Here is a 24,933-nt window from a genome sequence, read left to right on the forward strand (position 1 = left end):
TTGCTACTATATGAAATCATTTTTATACTGTTTTAATTTCAACACAAGGTTCATCATAATGGACAATATCTGGAATGTGAATAGAACATGATCAAATTGTAACGAATATACAAAAAAGCGTTACTTAATGTAACATGCTCATTGCTAGAAAGCATGAATCTCTCTATAAGAATACTATTTTTGCTGCGCTTTGATGTGAATGAATACTATGTTGATTTGCGTTTGTGCTCCTGAGTTATCTCGCACTAGACACCAACAGTAATCTGACATCATGGAGACGTCCCATCGCCCCTGATATCTTCGTTCCATTTCTTTTATGTCTTGATAAAACCCATTGCCATGTTCCTTGTGGAATACTCCTAAATTTGCAGGAAAATTGAATCGGTGAGAAGAAAAAAGAGAACATTTCAAAAATAAAGGATAACGTTCCACGATAACAATTGCTCTATAACTAAATATCCAATTCCATTACGTTTTTGGAATTTTGAGAAATGAAAGGTCTTAACATACGCTACAAATCTCCCATACAGATATTTTACGTAAGCATTGGTATTTCCGGTAAGCAGTTTTACTTTTCGTTTTTCAAATGTAACGTGTTGGGGAATATTCTCCTTTTTCTACTCACCGATTTAATTGTCCAGATGACTGTGAAGAAAATGTAATTTTAAACTCATGTGGCAACCTAATTTCTGAAAGTTGTACAGCATGGTTTCGATCATCTCTTGGCATTTGTCATATTTAACATTACCCAGAAATTTGCTGGAAATATCCTTGAATGATTGCCATGCCTGAAGCTGTGTTTCGCTCATCGTCTTAGTGAATGTAGGACCCTTCATAAGCTTCCAAATTTGGCGCCGTCAAAAACTCTCCTTAATTTTAACATCCAACAGTCCTGGAAATTTCTGACAGGTACCAAAAGCAAGGACTACTTCATAATTTCCAGTTCCATATGTAAAGGGGGTAATAACACATTTTTAGGATCAAATAATGGACGATTTTCAGTGTTTTATGCTCCTGGCACGAACTGTATCCTCTTGAGCCATTCAGAAACTAACCAGTGTCTATCCTTATCCCGAGAGTCCCACTCACACAGAAAACACGGGAACAAGGATACCGCACACTTTTAAATCACAGCACAGTAGCCATCTTTGTTCATTGTACTTCAGTTTCTTCAAAACCATACATAAATTGCGATAGTTTTCACGAAGAAATGTTAAATGGACGACTGGCACTGTAGCAACTTTATTCCCATTGTGCAGAATACTTTTGAGACTTCTTTTACTCGAATCAATAGACACCAGTCCTTTGCTTGGTAGATAATTACAAGACGACGAATCAAGCCAGGGATATCACAGCAAAACACAAGTTCTTTTGAACAAAAAACTGCCTAAATTCTTCCTCCCGATTTCTGTAACAATATGAATTTTTCCCAGGAAGTAAAAGATTTCTCTCTTTTAATCTTGATCCTAAAAGTTCACACTTTTCTTTAGTGAGGCTTAGGTCACGCACCAAATCATTTAAGTCACACTGATTATAAAGACCTGGAGTTTTATCTTCAACAAGCGGTATAAAGGTATCATCATAACCATCCTCCGCACTTGAAGATGACGAAGACACACTCTGGTAACTGTATTGGTGGTTATGGGACAGGAATATCGTGTCCGTTTGGTACGGGGGTTATGGCTGATGGAAGGCTCGGATACAAAATGTGCTTTTTGTTTTTCGTATTGAAGCCGGACTTTTTACATACATAAAAATATCAGCCGTCAACATGATTTCTTAGTTACTGCCAGGGCATTGGGATTCCAAATGGCATTGAAGACAACAACCCTTTGTACCAAAACCGCAGGTTTTCTACACACGTTTTACACACAATATGCGAAATTCTTGTCCTGATCACCTAACTTCATGGGTAAATATGCCAAGTACAAGCTTTTTATAAACGGCGTAATATTTCGCTTCTGACCTTTAATTGTATAATGACCACATATATAATAGAGTGAGTTTGGATTGTTCACACATTTTCGCCTCCGAACATCACTGCCACTTGCCATTTTTAACACAATCTCACGGATCGGCTTCAAGTGCACGTTGTAACTTGTAGACAAAGGCGTATACTTGTGCTAGGAGAGTATTCTTGCAAGTGTTAATTTCTCAACGCATTCCAAAAGAAACTTCTATTTAGAGGAAAATACCCCTGTACAATATGGAAAAGGTTATGATATTTCAGTTCACAGTATTTTTCATACAGAAGACTTGAAAATCAGTTTTTCATAGCGTATAAAGGTGGTCGGGTACCCTCTCTGAGAGCATCTCCATAAAGTATGCTCATAATTGTAATTTGTGTAATCACAAAAACACCACGTTAAATTTAAGTTACAAATATGCAAAATTGCAATTATTATGAATATTTATTCAAAGCAGTTTACCTTCTAGTTTATAAAAAGCAAAGAAGAGACATTAAAAATTAGGTACAAAGTTGAGTAACACAAATAAGCCATTAGTAATACAAGTATACATTTTCCATAACTCGTAATTTGCCACCTTAAACCAAATCTGAATCGGGTTTCTTTCCTGTTGGCCTCCAGAACTTTTTCGTGGTAAATCATCCGCAGCGGAATGATGTCCATCCTTCAGTCAAGAAATAACTAGCTCGTCTACTTTTGGCTTGTCTAACGGTGGTCCATTAACATTGATGAACAGTAAGTTAGACAATGTTTGAGCACTTAATCTAATTCTAATATCGGTCATCTGTAAATTCATAAGGGGAAATCCCCGTTCGCACTCTGTCGTGGAAATTGATAATATTTCCATCCAACGTAGACATTTCTGCAACTCCTCATCGACAATCTCCTTCTTAGACTTAAGTCTGATAACGATTTTTCTCGGTCAGTTTTAAAATACTCCACAAGAGGTATCACCTCTCTATTACCATACAACATCTTTTCCATATCGACCATGTCAGTTACCAATGTCGACTCATGCAGAACAGAAACTTCATCTACCATACCTTCGATAGGGAATCTTATGCATAAATTATCAATTAAAGCCTGATGAACTGATAAAGCAAAAGGGAACAAGGTTCCTGGGAGGTATTCAGAGGTGCCTGGAAATTTCCTCCCTTCAATTACCACACTGCTGTTTGTCATGGGCCAGATTACGATGAATTTCAATTTTATTATCATAGTATAATTATTTCCTTGTAGAATTATTGATACTTTTCAGTGGAAAAAAGGATGAAATTTGAAAGTCCCAAATCAAGGTAAATAGACCAACGTAAAGCGAAAGAAATTCCATATAATTATGCGTACAATCCAAACTTAAAATTTCCGTGTAATTAAGCTTACAGTACAAATTTCATGTCTATTTTTCTCACCACTATATAGGTTGATTGCCCTGTACTGTATACGCTCCATATTATAAACATAAGTTTCAGCAACTTATTATAGTAGAAAGCAATGGATATATGAAGCGAAGCAGTGTATTTTTTGTTTCTGAATTTTTTTCTCAACTAATATCTATCGTTCTCGGTCATTTTTACAAACCAACTCACTACCAATTTTCCATATATAGAAAGTCCCCCCCCATAAAGGAGAATTTTAAGAAATGCTAGGATACATTCTGTTTATTTTCAATAAAGAGTTAATACACTGAATTTCAGCTCCGTAAGTTTAACAGCTTGCGAGATACTCAATTTGTTTCGCAAAAATTCGGATCCGACTACCTCCTTAGGATATGTATTATAATGAAAGCGATATAACATCCTAGTTTGGATTAAGGCCTAACTATATACCAAAAGTCATTTCATTTGACTTTGTAATTTGGCCGTGATGATCGGGCACACGTAGTTACATTCAATTTTTTATATCATAATTTATATATTACAGTGATTCAAAAATGTATTTTTCCCAGTAGTTAGCTCCTCTAAAAACTCACAGGCTTCGAAAGCCAAGTTGTAGGGTAAGTCCTATTGCTATTATTACTATTAAAAATATCAATATCCAAAAGTGCCTGAAGTTCTTTTTTCACTTGGTTAGATATACTCACCTCAGGTAAGTAGACAGAAACAAGTGGAAAAGGAAGGGAAATGAAGGTCTTGAAAGTAAAACGAAGACAAATTTACCAGTCTTCAGAAGATACTGTCTACAATGCAATGAGCAGAGTGAGTCGGTAGATCAGATTGAGCCGGTGGGTCGCAGTGGGTTACATGCTGTTGACCCACGATCCACTTAAAAAACTTGACCCACTGGCCCACTCCATCTCTGAAGGACATGTGAGTGGCACCGTTGGAAAGGGCGCGTAATACGGAAGAAAATGTCGTTTGAGCCATGACCATATATATATATATATATATATACAGTGACGGATCCAGGATATGATCAAGGGAGGGGATTAACCATAGTTTGCTGTTTTATCCAGTGTAAAGCAGGATTGAAGCCCATTTTATCCTGTGTATACCTGAGCGTCAAGGGGGGGCTATAGCGCCCCTTAGAAATGAAATTTTTGAGTTTTACGTCCAACGCTTATGCCGGTTAGGCTGAAGGAGACGGTGATGGTGAGAGATGAATGAAATGGTTGAATGAAGAAAGTGGGAGGAAACGAGAGAACCCTGAAAAAACCCACGCACACGGTGTTTGTCCACCACAAAGTTCACTTGGCGGGAACAGGGTTTGAACCCATGACCCCAAGCACCAGAAGTGAACGCTCTACCACTGAGCCACCGCGGCCCCTAATCCCCCTTAGATGTTGAATTTTTGTGACATTTGCGGTTTTCGGTTTTTGAGAAAACCGGTTTTCTGAAAAGCGAAAACCGCAAAAGCGGTTTTCAAAACCGAAACCGCAAAAACGGTTTTCAAAACCGAAACCGCAAAAACAGTTTTCAAAACCGAAACCGCAAAAGCGGTTTTCAAAACCGACATTTCGGTTTTATGAAATTTAACTTTTTCAAAAACCGGTTTTCGATTTTTTCAAAAGCCGATTTCGACAGCACTAATATATATATAAAATGGATCGCCTTTTAACTTTCAAAAAAATTCCGCCCTTTGTTTTCAGGGTACAATGTTGAAATTTTGCGCGTGCATTTTGTACATAACTATGTATTTTTCAAGAACTTTTCAGATCTCTATGTGAACCCAAGCCCGCGCCACAGGGGCGTAAATTTTATTTTTTTCGAAAATACTCTCGGTTTTACCAGATTTTCCCGTTTCTGGTGTATAATACGGAAAAGAAAGTGATACCGTTGGAAAGGACGCTCTATTCTAAAAGAAATGAGGTATAAACAATGAACCTAGGATAAATAGTAAGGAAGCAGTAGCTTTTTGAGTGAAAGTCTAAAATTTACCTCAAAAAGTGGAAATCCTAAAAGGTTATCATTTTGTTGTTATGGTTATGTAGATGTGCATAATTATGATCTGGTTTGAAACTGCTTGCAATTCCATCTGAGAAGTGATAGTAAATGTGAACATGTAAAGTTGACCCGTAAATCTACTAGTCATTACTCATTAGAAAAGAGAACAAATGTTCTGTTATAAAATTAGTTGAATAAACAACATTTGATCAGAAGATATATGTATCTGTCATCCTATGACAATTCTGTAAATATAGGGTTATTATAAATGATGGACCCAGTTTTAAAGATGTGTATTTATTAAAGTACAAATCCAAAATGAACAATCTTTATACCAATCGAAAGTGGAAGTTTCAAAGTTTTTTGCAATACATTATAAATGTTCAATGTGTCCACCGTATGCTGCACGGCAAACATCTATGCGGTAGCTGAACTCGTCCCACACACGAGCAAGTGTATCTACTGTTACTGAGTGCACGGCGGCTGTGATACGATTCCGCTTAACCACCAACGCTTAGTGCTTTTTCTAGTTGGTGATTCAATACCGAATTTTGTACGAAATGCCCGCTGCACTACAATTTGTGACTCACTTCTTGCGAACTCAAGAACGCAGAAAACCTTGTACTCCACGGTAGCCATCTCACTCCCAATTGAGAGAGAAACGAATTGCGGTCTATTGCCGCGCGAACTCTACCGGCCGTTTCGGGAACCATCATTGCCCACCGAAACTTTCAACCTTCCTCTTTCCCTTGGTATGAAGATTGTTCATTTTGGATTTGTACTTTAATTACTACGAACTTTTAAAAATGGGTCCATCATTTATAACAACACTGTACTTACGGTTGATTGTAAATTAAGGTCCAGCAACGTAGAAGCCATTAGATATTGATACTTGTAATCATTATTGCAGAAAACCTTTGAACACTCAAGCTCATGTATTTCAGCCGTTTGTATTAGAGCTCTCAAAGTAAAGTTAACGCTCTCGATGATACGAGAATGGAGCAATCGCCAAAGATCATGTGCTGAATTAAGGATAATTCTTACCGAAAAAATTCATTCACATTCCATTTTCGAGGTCTACTGTCGAGCGCACCGTCAAGTGCTTCGAGAAAACGGTAACTATAAAGGATTGTTTACATTCCTTGTCGACCAAAATCGGCAACAAACAGCTTGATGTTGCAATCATTTTTTGAAAATCATCACCTTAGCATTCGTAAATCTGCTGAATAACATGACATTAGTCATATGTCTGCTAAAAGAATGTTGAAGAAAATTAAGTTCCATGCATACAAAATTCATGTGATACACCAGCTGAATGAAGATGACTGATCGCCGTTTAGAATTTTCTGAAGATATGATGAAACAAGTCAATGATGATCCTACTTTTCTTCCCAGCATTGTGTTCTCTGATGAAGTAACGTTCCACCTAACCGATTACATTAACAGACATAATTGCAGGTTTTGGTTTCACAGCAATCTCATTAGTCCTTTGAAACACATACTCTGTATCCATGGGCGGACTTAGGAATTGTCTGCTGGGGGGCAGACCTTTTGGTCGGTCTCGGACCTGTGGAATACTTCCTAGACGAGTGTGAAGTTAATATGAATAATTCTTTTGTGTGTGTGTGTGTATGTCAAAAAGTTGGAGCCAATGCCCCCTAGCTCCGCCCATGTGTATATCCTGAAGAGTTGAATATCTGACTGCAGTACCAAATAATACAATAATTGGTCTCTTCTTATTAATGATAATTTGGCTTCTAACCTGTATGAGGAGATGCTACGAAATAGGCAATTTCAGCAATCAGAAATACTGTAGAAGACAATTTTGCCCAAAGATGGTGCAGGACCGCATTATAGTGTAAATATGCGGCAATTTCTTGACACGGAATTTTCTCAACAACGGATTGGCAGAAGAGGCGAGATTGGGTAGCCAACTTATTTTCTGTTCCCCTGATTTATCGCCACTGAACTATTTTATCTGGAATTATCTAAAAATCCGTATATACCAAATGGTGTTAGCCAGTTTGGATAATCTTCGTCAAAGGGTTATTGGTGAAGTCGCACTTATTGAACTGGACGTCATCATGGATGCACTATTTGGCTTTTAGCATCGAATAGCTCACTGTCAAATCAAGAAAGGTGCACAGTTTGAGCACATGCTGTGAAACATCAGTTACACTTTGTTCACCTGCAAATTTTGTAGGCAACCACATTGTGAAAGGCAAGGGAACCCACGTTAATTAATTCTTCGAAAAAAAAAAGAAAAAAAAGGGAAGACTACGTGACTGTTAAAGCTGATGAGTAGTTACCCACTCCGCAGCTAGGGTAACAGTAAATCAGGATAGCAGGAAACGAAGGTGAGACAATGTTTTTCATTCTCAAATTTCACGTCAAGCGGAATGTAGTTAGTGTTCAACGAAGTTAGAGTTATGTTAAATCCAAGTGTATCAGTCACCCATCCCTAACAATTTAACTGAACTTTAAGAACGTATTTAAGAAGCAGGTGGATCTGCTGAGTCTGGGGTGTTGAAAAGGTGTGCCAAGAATTTAACTATCACATTGATGTGTGTTGAATTACAAACGGCACTCATATTGAACATCTTTGACAAGCAATATAAGATGCATATATATATATATATAAAATATATTAACCTTTAAAATCAGGTATAGATCATTTACAATAGCCCTAGATATCAATTTCTATTGTATTGTATGTTTCTTTCTGCTTTATCCACGATTTGTAAGTTCGTTCTCCTGTGAAATCTCCTTCGTCATTTGTACTTTTACGTGTTGCTGTAAAATAATGATTTTACTTACTCTTACCGTGTCACGTGATATTTAACGAACATATTGGTATACTTGTCCTTTAAACTTCTAGGCAAGATGTTTCTTGTCGCAAAGTATAGAATCTTCCCTTTTTAGATCGTAATGGTTTATCACGGTCTCATTGAAATGTAAATGAAAGCAATTTTATGCTAAGCCTTTTTAAAGTATTGAACATGTATCTCGTGCTCTTTAATTGCACGTGTATTTCTCGAGATATTTAGTTTATCATCAATCTCAGATGAGGTATGATGATATTTCTTTTTTTGTAATCACAGCACCATCTATGTGGATAACGGAAAATACTTCAAGTAAAATTTGCGTATTTTTTGGTCGCAGAATTTGAATCTGCAATAAAAATAGGGAAGTTCTATTTAAAATTTACAAGTTGGCCCCCAGGGCTTTATGATCGGACCCCTGAGGGCACTTGTTGTTCACAGAATTTTATAGGCCTCTGACGTGGGTATATTGTTACGTAACTAGATTTATCACCTGTTTCGTCACTTTGGAAATATTTTAGGTCGCAGAGTTAGATAACGTCCTTATGATTATATTCATTCTTTTGCGATTACAGCGCCATCTAGTAGGATAACGAAAAAGTACTTCAAGTAAAATTTGCGCATTTTTTGTCGCAGAATTCGAATCTACAATAAAAATATGGGGTTTCCATTTAAAATTTTCTAGCTTGGCCCCAGGATGATGGGACCCCTGAGACACTTGTTTTTCGCCAAATTTTATAGGCCCCTGACATGGGTACATTGTTGCTTAACTAGATTTGTCACATTTTTTTGTCATTGCGGAAATATTCCAGGTCGCAGTTAGGTGAGACACCCTATATATATATATATATATATATATATATATATATATATATATATATATATATAATATAGTGGTGGATCCAGGATATGATAAAGGGAGGGTCTAAACCATAGTTTATCGCTTTATTCAGTGTAAAACAGGATTGAAGCCTATTTTATCCAGTGTATACCTGAGCGTCAAGCAGGGGGGTTATAGCCCCCCTTGGATCCGCCACTATATATATATATATATATAGATAGATATAGATATAGATATAGATATATATATATAGAGAGAGATAGATAGATATGCTCCCTGATCCCTGCGTTTCCTCGGTCTACAGCCTCGCACATCGTAAACCCACAATTCTTCCGAATTTCAAGTTTCTTTTCTTTTCCTATTTCAACTAAATAAAGATAAGATTTTGTATCCCGAGAAAACGCCCATTTAAATAACACGGGAATTTCTTCATCCCTCCCTTTAGACCCCTTAAAAACTAAAGATAGTCACTTTAGGCAGTTTTGCTGTGGGTTAGTCTCAGAAGGCTACAACCGTGCCAAATTTAATCATTCTAATCCTGGCGGAAGTGCCTAAACATTTTGGAGTGTAGAAGATGTCCCATATAAATAACATGAGAAAGATTTTTCAGTTCCCCATAAGACCACTCTATAGTTGGAAATTTTTATTTTTGGTGATTTAGTTAGGTAACGCTAACGTGCGTTTTCGTTACAACGAAAACGTACAAGCATACCTAATTTCAAGTGTTTATTCCAATTCCAAGTAACTAAAATGTGAGATTATACGTCCAAAAGAGGATCCATTTAAATAACACGAAGAATCTCTTAATCTCTGCTTTAGACCCATAAAAATTAAAAATATTCACTTTTGGCAATTTTTCTGTGGGTTCGTCCTAATAAGGTACAATCATGTCAAGTTTAATCATTGTAGCCCTACAAGAAGTGCCCAATAATTTTGGATGTAGATGATGTTCCATATAAATAACATGGGAAAGATTTTTTTGATTGCCCATAAAATCCCGTTAAAGTTAGAAATTTATATTTTTAGTGATTTTGTAAAATAATCCTATAGAAAGCGTACGAGCATACCGAATTTCAAGTTTTTATTCCAATATCAAGTACTTAAAACATGAGATTATAGTTCCAAAAAAGGTCCATTTAAATAACATAGGGAATTTATTCCTCTCTCCGTTTAGACCCCCTAAAAATTAAAAATATTCGCTTTTGGCAGTTTTTCTGTGGGTTAGTCCCTGAAAGCTACAATGATGGCAAATTTAAACTTTCCACGTCAACCGGAAGTACCCCTTTATTTTACGTCATTGCATGTAGTTTTATATATTATTGATTGATTAATGTATTAGTAGTTTATTCTCTAATTTTACTATATTTTATTGTGTATACATATACAGATTTTGACTGTCAGATATTTTCCTTTTTTGGAAGGTAGGCGCCAGAATAATATTCAAATGGCAAATATTGAAAGAATAATTTTCTGATGTTGATGAATACACTCGTAAGTTTCGTAAGTTTGTGTAAGAGTTGAAAATTGTTTTTGATAATCACGTTTCCAGTATAGCTACGCTGTTTTTTCATGTCTGGATTACGATAATTACAGAAGACGCAGATACAAACTAGTATTATGATACAGATGAAATTGTAAGCAAAAAATGCATAAAGTAGAAAGTCAGGGTATAGTGTTTTTTAAGTTCTTGTGTATCACTGTGGGTTAGTCCCTGAAAGCTACAATGATGGCAAATTTAAACTTTCCACGTCAACCGGAAGTACCCCTTTATTTTACGTCATTGCATGTAGTTTTATATATTATTGATTGATTAATGTATTAGTAGTTTATTCTCTAATTTTACTATATTTTATTGTGTATACATATACAGATTTTGACTGTCAGATATTTTCCTTTTTTGGAAGGTAGGCGCCAGAATAATATTCAAATGGCAAATATTGAAAGAATAATTTTCTGATATTGATGAATACACTCGTAAGTTTCGTAAGTTTGTGTAAGAGTTGAAAATTGTTTTTGATAATCACGTTTCCAGTATAGCTACGCTGTTTTTTCATGTCTGGATTACGATAATTACAGAAGACGCAGATACAAACTAGTATTATGATACAGATGAAATTGTAAGCAAAAAATGCATAAAGTAGAAAGTCAGGGTATAGTGTTTTTTAAGTTCTTGTGTATCACTGCTCTGTCTGAATTTATTTATGGGGATCCAATGACTACAGTCAGCTTTTTTTTTTTTTTTTTTTTTTTTTTTTTTTTTTTTTTTTTTTTCAATTAGCCAGACTTATTCATTAGTTTACTCGCCAGATGTTTGATTGAGTCTGTTCGTTACCACCATTTAGCACAGGTTTATCCTTCGTTTCTCGTAGATGACACCAGACAGTGCAAGATAGTATCTTGAGTTAAATGATAAGCCCTCTTCCATTCTCATTCGTTGTCTAAGAAACAGAGAATGGGTCGTGACGTGCCTGTAGACCGTATACTCTCGTGTAAACTTGTACTCCGCACACCTGTCTTTCCATTAGAATTACAGATATTTTTTTTTGGTATTTATCAAACATCGTGTGCCAGAATTGGGATGCTACTTGCAAGTTCGATCTACAAAGCCAGGAATAGTTTTGGTGGTAGCTGATATCCAAAATACATTACCCAACCAGTATAGTCTGGCCACAGTCTTTCGCAGATTGTAGCGCCAGAGTGTTGATAGGCATCAAGTATAAACACAAAAGTAATAATTGTTTCCAATTATTTTATAAACTAAAGATGTACGTACATTATTCCTGAAACTTTTTGTAACATAATAGTAAAACACGATTTCAGTAAGGCAAAGAATTAATAATTTAATAAAATGAAAGTAATGTAATACTATTATCTGAGAAGTTGATCTGTTTAAACATCTAAACATCCATTAAGTATCTATACCATGTTCATATAGCTATAACCAATTAAACACAAGCACTTTCGTTCCTCTCAAAGTTTGAGTAGGCACAAAACACCAACATCAGTGTCTAAAAAGGAGCCAGTCAACTGAGTCGTATGACTTTTTCAGTGTGTTAATGGAGGAGGTCGATTGAGTTCTAGTTTTGGCGTCGAAATACCACACAGTAAGTAAGTATCTTTAGTATGCTATATTAGGTGTTGTAAATTTGGCATAAGAAGATTGGCACACAGTTTTCAGGCATTCACTTACAATCATCAGTTGATTTCTTCGTAGTAGTAGTAATAGTAAACCATTAAAAAAAAAGATATTTGTGCTATTAATTATTGTTGATGCAGAATAAATCAATTCTTCCTGAATGGTTAACAGGGTCCCTCTCCGCGTGGACGAATGAGTCCTGCTCCTATAACCAGAGCTGACAGTGTGGGTAGTTTGGAGTTCCGTACCTCAGGTGTTCCTGTAGGGTCCTCTCGGGGCCCCTCTCCTCTTACAATAGGAATGGCTGATACAATACCCTTGGCTGTGGCTTTCCATGAAATTGTGCATTCATATTTCAGAGGAAGCGACGAAACAAAGTGAGTATTTGTTTTTTCTTCGTAGTTTTCATTTAAGAAAAGGGGTTGTTTATTTATTTATTCTGAATGTATAGTAAATGTTTTCGTAAATGGCAGTATAAATTACTCTGAATTAAAATTATTTTTGTAAATATGTGGCTTATATGTAGTAGCTACCCAGAAAAGCTATGCCAGATTTTGACCCTACAAAGAAAATGGCTAAAACATGAAGTAAAATGTACCCTGGAAATCAGAAATTGTGCCCGTCAGTAGCAGTAACCCGTCTTCAATTCTTGCGCAGACTATGAATCCCACATGGTAAAAGTCAGCAGAACATTAGTCAAACAAGTCACCCTGTGGGTTACTTTGTCGAAGGCTCGAAACAATTTCTCACCCCCACCCCCAGATGTTTATCTAACGAATGGATCAAATGGAAATCCACCGGTGTAATATCCAGAAGGTATTGGGGAATGCAATAGCGTTTTCCAGTCAGCTCGGATAATGATGTCACGGACAGGACGTAGGATCCATTAAGACTATTAGGCTAAGCCTATCTAAATATTTACTCAAAATAATGTTCCTAATCATTAATATACTGTATTTTATTCATATATGATTTACCAATATTTTATAATTCTCCGTATAAACATGAGGCAAACAGTTTTTCTTGCCTTTCAAATTTAGGCCTTTTAAGAACACTATGAGGAGTATCCTTTCGTAGCCTATTTATTGCATGATGGGCGGGAGCTCATGTGGTTCGGATTTCACGTTAATCAGTAGGTCCCGTTTCATATAGCCTCGCTGCTGAAAGGGACGTTAAACACAAAAGCAACTCAATTCTTCATTTCATGAGAATGGGCGGAGACACGATCACTTCGTCATCGTTTCCAGCAGAAGAGACTGTTGAGTTGAGTTTAATATACAAATTCAAAGCAAAGCGATGAAGACAGACGAAGCTAAGAGTAGCCTTTCGTGAAACTTCGGGAAATGTGAGCGACAGTCAACACATAGTGTTTAGAAGAGAAAGTGTGAGATTTCGCTCTATTTTTGTGATTCGCCGCAGAAATATGAATTAGAAAAAATGCCATTAGTATTCATTAAACTTTTAAGTGCTGACGGAAAGGGCACAGAATAAATAAATAAATGGTAATAAAATATAAATAAATAAAGATACCGCAAAACGGGTTGCACAGGTGTATTCCTCAGGAAAAGACTGTGTAAAATGATATGCGACATGACCCAAATCCAAAATGGCGGTTTTCAAGATAGTCACCGCTGTCGCCATAGCTCCTATAAGTTGCGCCCCCACCTATACACACCCGATACCAAACGACATTATGATTCCTCACACCGTTCGACTTTTATAGGGGTGTATCCAGACTTTTACCGCAACCTGTATTGGGAGATAATGTAGAAAGAAAAAAAAATGTAGAAAATTGACAAAAATAAAAATAATTGTGCGTGGGTGGGAGAGGAACAAATGAAGTGTAGTGAGGGAGGGTATTATAGACAGTTAAGACAGGAGTGGTTCCCGATAGGATAGCAATGTAAGTTTTTTTTTTTTTTTTCTGAGGGACATTAAAGTGTGTTAATGAAGGATTTTGAGAACATGAACGCGGAAGGTGTGGTCAAATATTCTTTTTTGTGAAGGGCTGTGTATTCTTGGGGCAAATTGATTAGCAATTTTATTGCTTCATAACTATCGCTGATTGCTTATGCTGATGAAAAGAAAAGTTTCACTAATGAACAAAGCTAGACGGTGGGTTCATTTAAGGGCATAAATGAGGCTGGAAGAATCGCAGTTACCTAAATGGTGGAAAGTATGTGCTGTTGTTGGGAAGTGTTTTGGAAAGTCAAACTGGTATCGAATATAAAACGTTTAGAGGACCTTCGGTAAACGATCGTCGGTTGGGTAGAGAACGACTTTTGGGTTTCGTGTGAGTAGGCAAAATTCATTGGTAGCTGATGGGAGTGAAGGCTGGGATAGTATTGGGTCAAGAAATTCGGAGCAGACGGTATTTTTCAAGACAGTTATTTGCTTCAGTCTATAATTTTTCATTGTTCTGGGAAAACAATTGAATATTCACTTGTCACATTATAAGGGACGGTGTCTGACAGTTTTGGTTTATTTGCACGACATAACTCATTTTCGACAAAAAAAAAAAAAAAAAAAAAAGTCACATAGCGGTTCTTCGAGGCGCAGCGACGATATTTATCAAGTAAATTATTATTAGATCAGCCCACAAATATATTCACCTCAACAAAAATATTAAGAATATGCCTTTTAAAATTTTATTAGGTCATTTTACGAGAAACCTCCATGTTAAGCACACAAGTATACTAGCATAGTATATATATCCTCGCACATTACGCACTATGCACTCGCAGACTTGTGAACTTGGACCTTTTGACGCATACTAGTTGACGTCAGTTCCGGAAATAAGCGTACTTCGAATGCGCACTTGTATCTTTCGGACAAGGCCATAAAGTACGGAACGTTGGATGTGGTGAGAGTGAGTGCTCATTGATAGGTTTGATGTGTATGTCAGTCTCGAGATATACATTCTCAAGTATGAGGTCCAAATCTAGGAGGATGACACTGTTTGGAGAAGGACAAGGTGAATTTTACTGCGCACTTGTTTAGGGACTGTAGGAAAAGCTCCAGTTCTGTTTTTTGTAGGTCCATATCAGGAAAATGACTATGAATCGAAGCCAGGGAAAAGGTTGAAATAGTGATCAGAATATTTGTTGTTCCAGGCTCATCATTAATATATTGTCGTATGAAGGGGCCATACGAGTGCCCTACATTTCATTTTTTTTTTAAATAGCTAAAAAAATGAACAAGTTGGATTAGGAATTGTGTGTTGGATTTTTGAAGTTCGAGGTGCGTGTTTAAGACCTCACCTATATACATGGGAGTGGCCTGAAATACACGCAGTGGAGAAAATTCCTTGTTTCTTCGTAACTTATGACTTTCATTCGGGAGTCAACAAAATGGTTGAACCAATCATCACCAAATTTGCTCCGCAATATTTATAACAAAGAAGATGATTTTTTTTTTGAGAAATGTCTGAAGAACTGGTAATGTAAGTTGCCTATAATTTTCGCACTCAATCTCTTAATTTCAAACTGAATAATGAGAAATAAAATTCAGACCTCACATAGTTCAAACTGAAAACTTGAACATATTAAACCTAGAAACAAACTTAGTTAAGTGTAAACCCCATTAGATTAAAGTTGTCTCTCTTCGTACGAGGTTTCATGCAGCTAGTCAGCAATGAAGATATTGAAGCGGACGTGACTAAAATGATTGTTGCACTTACTTTTTATAGGACTTGAAAATCAAAGAACACCTACATATAATTTAGGTACCTACTTATATGTAATTTGTACTTTTTTTATTTTCTGCAATCAGACCGCGATAAAGAACCAGTGGTGAAAGTGTGTCCACTTGTGGGAATGTTTTACAGCATTAATTGCTTGCTTACGTCTATGGTATATAATATCTGCTTCAGAAATATATATCAGCTTCGTGTGCTGTGGAAGAGCCTAATAAAATAATTTTTAGGAATCAGTGTATTATATATAAAGTAATACCTGAGAATTGCTTTAAAAAGTACAAAGTAATTCAAATCGCTTTTCTCACTTTTTGTAATTGGAGCACAAGAAACTAGCAGTCCTAATCCTACTATAAGGCGTATTTGTATAAATATTGTTAGGTTGCACAGTATAAATACAAAATCATAAAGTATATGTTAATAGGTGCACATGGAATTAATGTAAAGAATACAATAATGTATACATCTGAGTAATGATTTAAAAAAAAAATATCAGGTACGTGTAATAAATGTAAATATTAATAAAAGAAAGAATTTTGTTAACCTCCGTCTGATACACCTTTGGGCACATTTGTGAAAATATTTATTATTTTGTTGTTCAGTATAATTAGACATGCACTTACGATAGGCTTAGGGTTGTGGTCGCTTCAAAAACTGGTCTGACAGGAGCAATTCGAAAGTTATACATATTAGAACGTTTCTGAAGTCGTAGTATTTATTTATTTAATTTCAGTTCTCATATTGCAACACTAGAGCATTTGTGGTGACTGTGAGTTGTATATGTTTAAATGATCTGTAAGTTAAAGACGACACGTAAATAATAACATTGAACTCTCTATGTTTGTAGGTGTCAAGTAAAATTATCAGGAGATATGATGCTGTCCTTCCCAGCAGGTATCGTTACAGTGCTTGCTAATAATCCCAGTCCAGCACAGCTATCGTTTCGAGTTCGCAATATTCACAGACTTGAGAACATTCTTCCCAATAAGCAGCTTGTCAGCATGTAAGTATTTCTATCTTACAGTTACACTGTTAATAAGTAAACCGGGTCTACGAAAACTAGACCCATGCTTGATCGAAACTCATTCAAGAGGTATAAATGTATGATATATATATATATATATATATATATATATATATGTGTGTGTGTGATTTTGTGCACTCCGCGCCAGAATCTAATAACGATAAAGTCAACGTAGTGACTGTCACGTTTAGAAGAGGGAAAATGTGTGTTCCGAACCACATGAGCTCCCTTGTAAAATCGAACCCTGGTCTCGTGAATATAGTCAGTCACGAAGAAGCGTAGTAGTAGTATGGTGATTGTGGTGATAATATTGGTTGTCATCGACATCCTGCCATATTGTTGATAATGTAAGGCAGTGGGATTTTTTTTTTTTTTCCTTTCTTGGTATCCTATTAGGATTTTCACTCGTTGAAGACAATAACAAATTACCAAGTGAAACCTTCATATATAAGTAACTGCTATAGCCGCAGTCCCTCGCTTGACCTCTTTCTAATTTTGGCTCTCTTCCATTTTGTTTTGTAACACTTGTATTGCTAGTCGTTGACAACGGGGCCGTCCTCAAGATTTGCGGGTCCTGGGGCAGAAGGAAATTGCGGGACAGTGATGTAGATGAGAATTCTATATTCAGCTTTAATAAATTATTTTGCGCCGACTTTGAATTTTTACTGTTAGCCATAGCGATATGACCGTAAATATTTTAAAGCAGGGGAAAGTGTCGTATTGGGATGAATATAGTACAACCTCGAATATAATATGACCTCCATTTTTTAAGATTATTTTAGGTAACATGTATAAGTGAAAATGTCTGTCTGTCTTCTTCTTCTTTCTATCCTCAACCATAGGTTGGTGGGTAACATGGAAATTTTAAAACTTTTCTCTTCCTTGGGAGAGCTGTTTTACACTTTGAAAAGGTCTATTCTTCGTAACTGTATGTAAATATTCTATCCTTGTTCTTCCTCTTCCTGGTTTTACTTCTGCCTTTCCCTCTATTAACACGGTGATGCAATCGGAGTGCCGATTTATTTCTTCTTTTTCCTATTATCTTCATGATCTGGCATCCTTCATTAGCTTCCTTTAGTACGTCTTCATTCGGTTTCCTTTCAGTCCATGATATGCGCAACATTCTTCGTCAACGCTACATTTCATATGCTTCCAGCGTGGATATTTCATCTTATCTCGATGTCCACGTCTCTGATCCATACCAGAGTCTTAATAGATCGTTTTCGAACGTCCAACGGCACATTTCTAGATGTTAGCAGTCCTCTCTTTTCCTATTGAATGCTTGCTTAGCCTGCGCTATTCTAGAACGTCTTTTTCACTTCTTCCATCCGAGGATATTAGACTTTCTAAATAGCGGAACGTCTTAACGTCTTCGATTTTCTCGTCCTCTAGCCATACGTTTGTCCTTTCCTATCCTGACCGGAATTACATACACTTAGAAAATCGGTATAAATAAAAATGAATGTATCGATGCTTGCTCGCTAATTCCTCCTAGACCACTACACCAGTTTTTATGATTTCTTGCATATGTTTGGCCCTGGCCTAACTTAGTTTTTTTAGCACATTTTTGGCAAGGGAGAAAAGATGCGAGCGGGAGGGGAGATATTCAAAATGATCGAAAACGAATGATTAGTGTTCAATTTATAGTTTTCGGGGTTACTGAGATAAGTTGTGACACCCCCGATTGCGTTAAAGACCCAATTAATCCTTCATGGGTATCTTCAATGGGCAGGAGTTCAAATACTTCCCATAAACATATTCTCCCCTTGCGAAAAATGGGCATTTCAGCTAGTATTATATAATGGAAAACTTACCTATTTAAAGCTTTTTGCGATTTAAATTAATATGAGTATACATTCTATATTCAATATGATTCAGTCAGTTTGTTAATATCCTGCTGAAATATAATAATACTTAGCAGGACAAGGGCAGGAACATTTCTCGACTTTTCACTTTATGAAGATAATTGAAAAAACGAAAATTAATCAGTCACAAACAAATATTCTGATCGCAAGGTTATTTGATTCGTAACTAAATGCGTTACAGGCTGACTTAATTTTAATAATTATTTTATGATTGTACACAATTCAGTTTATAGTCAGAAAACCTTTTTTTATAGCGTATTCGTCAAATGATTACCAGCATATGATAAACTATTACGACATTATTCGAAAATAGTCACATAACATGAAAATAGAATACTTGCTCGTATTTTAGCTTACAAACTTTAATTTTTCAATGAACTTTAACATAAAAAGATAACAGTCGTTTATGGACCTCGTCAACACAAATTGACGATGTATCCTAGACCCAAACTACATTGAGGATGAAGATGCTGTTTGGTGTAATGGCCGACTATCACGTATGGTGTGCAAAAAGTATTTCTTTTAAGTGGGGTATTAAAATAGAATAAACTTGTTTCTAGAATTGTTAAAAATATTGAAGAAAAGACCTTTGGGTAGATCGAATACAAGATGGAATTATAATATAGAGACGGATCGCAAGATGGATTCAAGAAAGCTTAATTTGATTGGCGGTTTACGGGTTTAGTTTCATTGACGGTCTTTTGCCTCATACACCTATGGATCCTTCAACTATAGACTCCGTTCGCTCATGAGGAAGTTTGTTTATTCCATTTGACAGAGGTAGTTATTTTAATTTTATTATTTCTAATTTGTGTTTCATGTCTAAATATCTTAATTTTAATATTACTATTTTAGTATATATTATATTTAAAAAAAAAAATCCATCACGTCTAGTTTTTATGAGTGCATTTCATTTAGGATCTGATTCATAAATTGACAAGTAGTGCCGAGGTGACTCAGAGGTACAGTGTTAACCTCTGGTGCGTCGGATCCCTGGGTCGATTCTAGTTCGCACCAAGTGGGCTTTGTAATAGATAAACACTCTGTGAGTGGGTTTTCTCATGCTTCTCCGTTTCCTCCCACTTTCTTCATTCCACCATTTCATTCATTCTCTTTATCACCGTCTCCTTTAGCTTACACGGCATAAGTGTGGAACGTGAAACTGAAAAATTTCATTTCATTTTTCATAAATCGACAAATTGCTACTTGAAATGCCGCACTAAAAGATGTTGTAATTGTTTTCTTATTTGTATTTTATCCCCGGCCAAGTAAGTTCATGGTGGACAACATCGTGACCATGGATTTTCTCTGAGCATTCCCGTTTTCTCCCACATTATCATTCCACCAGTTCTATAATCGTTCTGGGGGCGCGGTGGCTCAGTGGTAGAGCGTTCACCTCCGGTGCTTGGGGTTCCTGGTTCGATCCCAGCTCGCGCCGTGTGGTGGACAAACATCGTGCTCGCGTGGGTTTTCTCGGGGTTCTCCCGTTTCCTACCACTTTCTTCATTCCACCATTTCACTCATCTCTCATTATCACCGTCTCCTTTAGCCTAACTGGCATAACCGTGGGACGTAAAACTTAAAGACTTCATTTCATTTTCTTTTCTATAATCGTTCACTTGCCTTAATCAATATTTCCTTTAGCCTAAAGGGCATAATAGTGGGACGTTAAACTGAAAGATTTAATTTCATTTCGTTTCTTATTTGTATTTTTCTTACCTCGGTAAGAAATTGTTGGAGAACACTTATGGTAGCATAATAAGTTATGATAGAGTTAGTTGTTTTGTTGCACTGAAAAACATTGGATTAAACAAATTGTTCGAGTACTTCCGTAATACGTCAGCCACATTAATCATTTGTAATGATCAATAATACTGATGGACTGTATCACACAAACGCTGGTTCGTTCTTTAATAATTCGGTTTAATAATATTGTTAATATTTCTTACGATTCCCGAGTTAAATAAAATGCACATTGAACACCACGATGCTGCAGCTTTAGGATACGCGCTCACTCACACACTGCTGCTATACACAGTTTCAATAAGCACCTACCCTTTCTTCTTCTTCTTCTACAGCTAACAAGTTACATTGAACAAACATCTTTAAACAAAACTAAACAATTTAAATAAACAAGTTAGGACTAAACATAGCCCCCACCCTTGAACGATCTAGTTCAAGATACACACAAAAATGAATTAGTAATATTTGAAATGACATAAAAAAAGTAAAACAAAACGGTAAATGAAAAATGTCTTTTTCAATCAAATGGCAATGGGGATACTTTCACAACTGGTCTTTTGTAAACTCCATCTGCTTGAATCTGAATTCAGCCACGATAACACAACAGTAGAGTCAGAATAGGCAATTACATCATGCACTTCCAAACGTAATGAATTTAATATGAGATTCATAATTTTAGCTAATAGCAAGGCACCACAGAGCTCTAATCGGGGCAAAGACACTTGAAAAATGAGTCCCCACTGAAACACCTGAGTTCTTTTTATTTGGAAAATGAAGTAAAGTATGATGACGTTTGCCACACTCACGACACGATGCTGATTTGCAACTGGACAGTTTATGATTAGATTGTAAGCAATTAAAGCATAATGCTTTGTTTTTCACTAAAGAATGACGTTCGTCAACTGACAGCGAAAGAAAGTCATCACATTTATGCAAAGGATGATTTTTGCTTTTGCACTGGCAACACGAAAATTGAGCTGAAGCATGATGCGCTATTGTTGATTTTTTATTACTCTTGTTTGGCTCACTGGGTGGGATTGATTTTGCATTGGAAGTGCTACTTGCTAATGCGCGACACCTATGATCTATGAATTTCACCAATTGGTCAAATGTTGGTAGTTCACTGTCTGACAATGAAAGTTCCCACTGTCTTTTTGTTTCACTGTCTAGTTTCTCTGTTATATGAAATATAAGCAAAGGATCCCATTCGTTTACTTTTATGTCCAACACTGATAACGATCGCACACACTCAACACTTGTATCCAACAACCGACGTAACGCGCCAGCTGATTCTTGCTGCACTTGACCTTGACTCACAAAGCGCCGCAAGATGGACGTGACTAATTCTCGTTTATTTTGATACCTTAAATTTAACAGGTCCCAAGCTTCTTTATAGTTATCGTCAGTTATTTGTATAGATTGAATAAGTGTTGCTGCTTCACCTTGCAGACTAGTTTTTAAGTACTGAAGTTTTTGTGCACCCGTCAATTTTTCATTATTATGCACTGCTGCGATAAACAAATCACGAAACGAAAGCCAATCATTTAAGTTCCCACTAAAGCATGGCAACTGCAATTTTGGAAGTCGAATTTCTGTTGTGTTTTTTTGATTATTCACATCACTAGAAGAAGCGTGAGATAATTTACCCTGCGCTTCCACTAATTTCACGTTAAGCTTTGTAAGTCTATCTTCAATAGCAGCAAGCTCTTCTTCTTGCACCAAATAAATTTCTTCTTCGGCACACAAATTACTGGCTAGCAACAAAAGCTCATTTGTTTCACGTGACAGTTCACTCACTTTGTTTTTGTAGACTTGAACTACACTAATATCTTCCTGTTCTGTGATATTGTTTATGCAGTTTTCAGCACGAGTGACCTTGCCTTTTAAAACACGCTTTCGGGAATTGTAAGCTTCCATTGTCGCCCACACAGTTTTTTCTTTGTTGTTAAGACACAAGTCCTAGCACGTAGGTCACATAAAACACATAAACACGTATTAACATCTGGGTAGGAGGACCAAATCTTTATGATGGACTGTATCACACAAACGCTGGTTCGTTCTTTAATAATTCGGTTTAATAATATTGTTAATATTTCTTACGATTCCCGAGTTAAATAAAATGCACATTGAACACCACGATGCTGCAGCTTTAGGATACGCGCTCACTCACACACTGCTGCTATACACAGTTTCAATAAGCACCTACCCTTTCTTCTTCTTCTTCTACAGCTAACAAGTTACATTGAACAAACATCTTTAAACAAAACTAAACAATTTAAATAAACAAGTTAGGACTAAACAAATACCAATTGGGAAATTTTATAAGAGGAAACGTTTTTAGCCACAACAATTATCTTTTGTGTCATTACTAGAGAACCATCCATCCGATTTAAATATTTTCTTTACATGTTTCTTTTTTTATGCCCTTTTATTTGAGGTGTCAAGAGACACATGTTCCAATTCAAGATTTTAACGATGGAGTGATAGGGAAGTGGGGCGATGTTTCCGCGCATCACTAATATCATAAAAATACTTCCTTCTATACTCTTATATAATTCCCGCAATCAGAATATTAATACCTTTTTTGATTTAGTAGTAAATGAACTGGCTACTTTTAAAAAATACACCCTGTATATATAATACCAAAAAATCGATCGACGTGGAATTATGATCATATGTATGTTCGGGTACAGTTATGAATTTGAACATTGCAAGAGTAGCAGTGATTGTTAATGCGTGTAAATAGAGGAATTTAAGTTTCTTCAAATAAAATGCAAAACAATAAGCGCATTTTGAAAGTAATATGAGATATGAGAAATAGGATTGTCGGAATGGCGAAGTGGTATATTTTCTGAATTTTTGGAGTGTTCAGAAACCAAACTGGTGTCAAAAATAGGGCAGAGTTTGTATGATGGTGCTTTGACATTGATTCCGGACGAAAGTGAGGAGATTTGATTGGTCCAATTTTCCCAATTAACTTCAGACCTTTAAAAAAAATCCAGTTGTGAAAAGTGATTTATTCAGATCTCCTATCACATAGTACTATAGCAGTCATAATTTCTTATAGAACCTTACATTAATTTCTTTTTCACCACTTAATTCACATTCTGAAACATCCTTCTGAGGACCAGCGAATGAATGACTACAGTCTTACAACAATTAGACTCAGACCCGGGTTCGATTCCCGGCGGGAGCTCATGTGGTTCGGATTCCACGTTAATCAGTAGGTCCACGTCTCATATAGCCTCGCTGCTGAAAGGGACGCTAAACTAAAATCAACTCAACAATTAGACTCCTCCTTACAATGCAGAGTCAAAAGCCTACTTCTAGAATGTGTTCTCGACATTAGTTCGACCGTTAAATATTCCCCAAAACCCACATCCATCTTTTTTCAATTTGACCCCCACTATTTTGGATGTACTTACTTCTGAGCTTATACCTCATGTTAGTTTTGAGATACACTGGAGTCCTGGTAATCCGAACAGGTCTGGGAGGAATTTTTTGTGGCGAAAATACGCAGTTTTAGGAAATTAATAACTAAAAGGATGAAAATGGGTGCATGCTTTTGTAGAAAACAAAGTAAACTTCCGGTAAATAGTTTTTCTCTTTAATATTTGTATTTAAGCCTTAAGGCACATTACGATAATTACACAAAGTTTGAAATAGAATAAAAGCATCAAGTTTTTCCAATATTTTTTAACATTTTTCCAGTACAATACATATGTTGTACTCAGAAAACGTGTTTTGAAATACTACACGCTATGTATTACAACACAAAGGACCCGTTTACCCGCTTCAAACCGCGATTTTACTGTTATTCCGGCTAATCCGAACAGGGTTCGGTCCCAGTTAGTTGGGATTAGCGGGACTCCACTGTATTTCTTTCCTTATTTGTTATGTTTGAAATATCCGAATTAAGTTTTGTCCAGCAAATTACTGTAATGAAGCACTACGTTTTTCTTAAATTTACATGAATTTTTTTTCATTTGATAATTTTATTAGAGATAACCTCGAAGAAATAAAAGGCCACATTTTGCGTACATTTCTCGAAATAACAAGAAGTACTGGAACGTACTATGAGTATAAATTTATATCCTGATCTTCCATTCCTGAAGAATAAATATTCCGAAATGAGTTTTCTTCAGAATTTGATGCCCAAATTTAGCTTTAATCAATGATAGGAAAAATAAATGTTTGAGAAAACATTATAATATGCGACCACGATGGGTGCGTAGATCCCTGTTTCGATCCCACCTTCCGCCAAATGGGCTCTGTGGTGGACAGACACCGTGTGTATAGGTCTCGGCTTCTCTCGTTTCCATTAGCCTTCATTCCACCATTGTCACCCATCTGACCTCATATTCTCCCTTAACTTCTGAGTATAATCGTGGGATATTCAACTCAAAATAATACGAATAATAATACAAATAAATAGCACACATTGATTGTAGCGAAAAATAA

At 36.2% G+C, this 24,933-nt stretch overlaps 1 protein-coding gene across 5 annotated transcripts in view; it reads left to right on the top strand.

Moving 5' to 3' along the window:
* LOC145688193 (F-BAR domain only protein 2) overlaps positions 1-24,933 on the top strand; it is a 274,258-nt gene that overhangs the window by 216,625 nt on the left and 32,700 nt on the right. For all 5 annotated transcript variants that reach the window (XM_081762063.1, XM_081762064.1, XM_081762065.1 and 2 more), the window contains 2 exons: positions 12,318-12,523; positions 16,688-16,843. In XM_081762063.1, coding sequence (XP_081618189.1) covers positions 12,318-12,523; positions 16,688-16,843 — 362 coding nt within the window. The remainder of the gene's footprint in view (positions 1-12,317; positions 12,524-16,687; positions 16,844-24,933) is intronic.

Source organism: Thermobia domestica, chromosome 6 (assembly GCF_964235325.1).
Source record: "Thermobia domestica chromosome 6, izTheDome1.hap1.1, whole genome shotgun sequence".
In the NCBI taxonomy this organism is placed as follows: Eukaryota; Metazoa; Arthropoda; class Insecta; order Zygentoma; family Lepismatidae; genus Thermobia; species Thermobia domestica.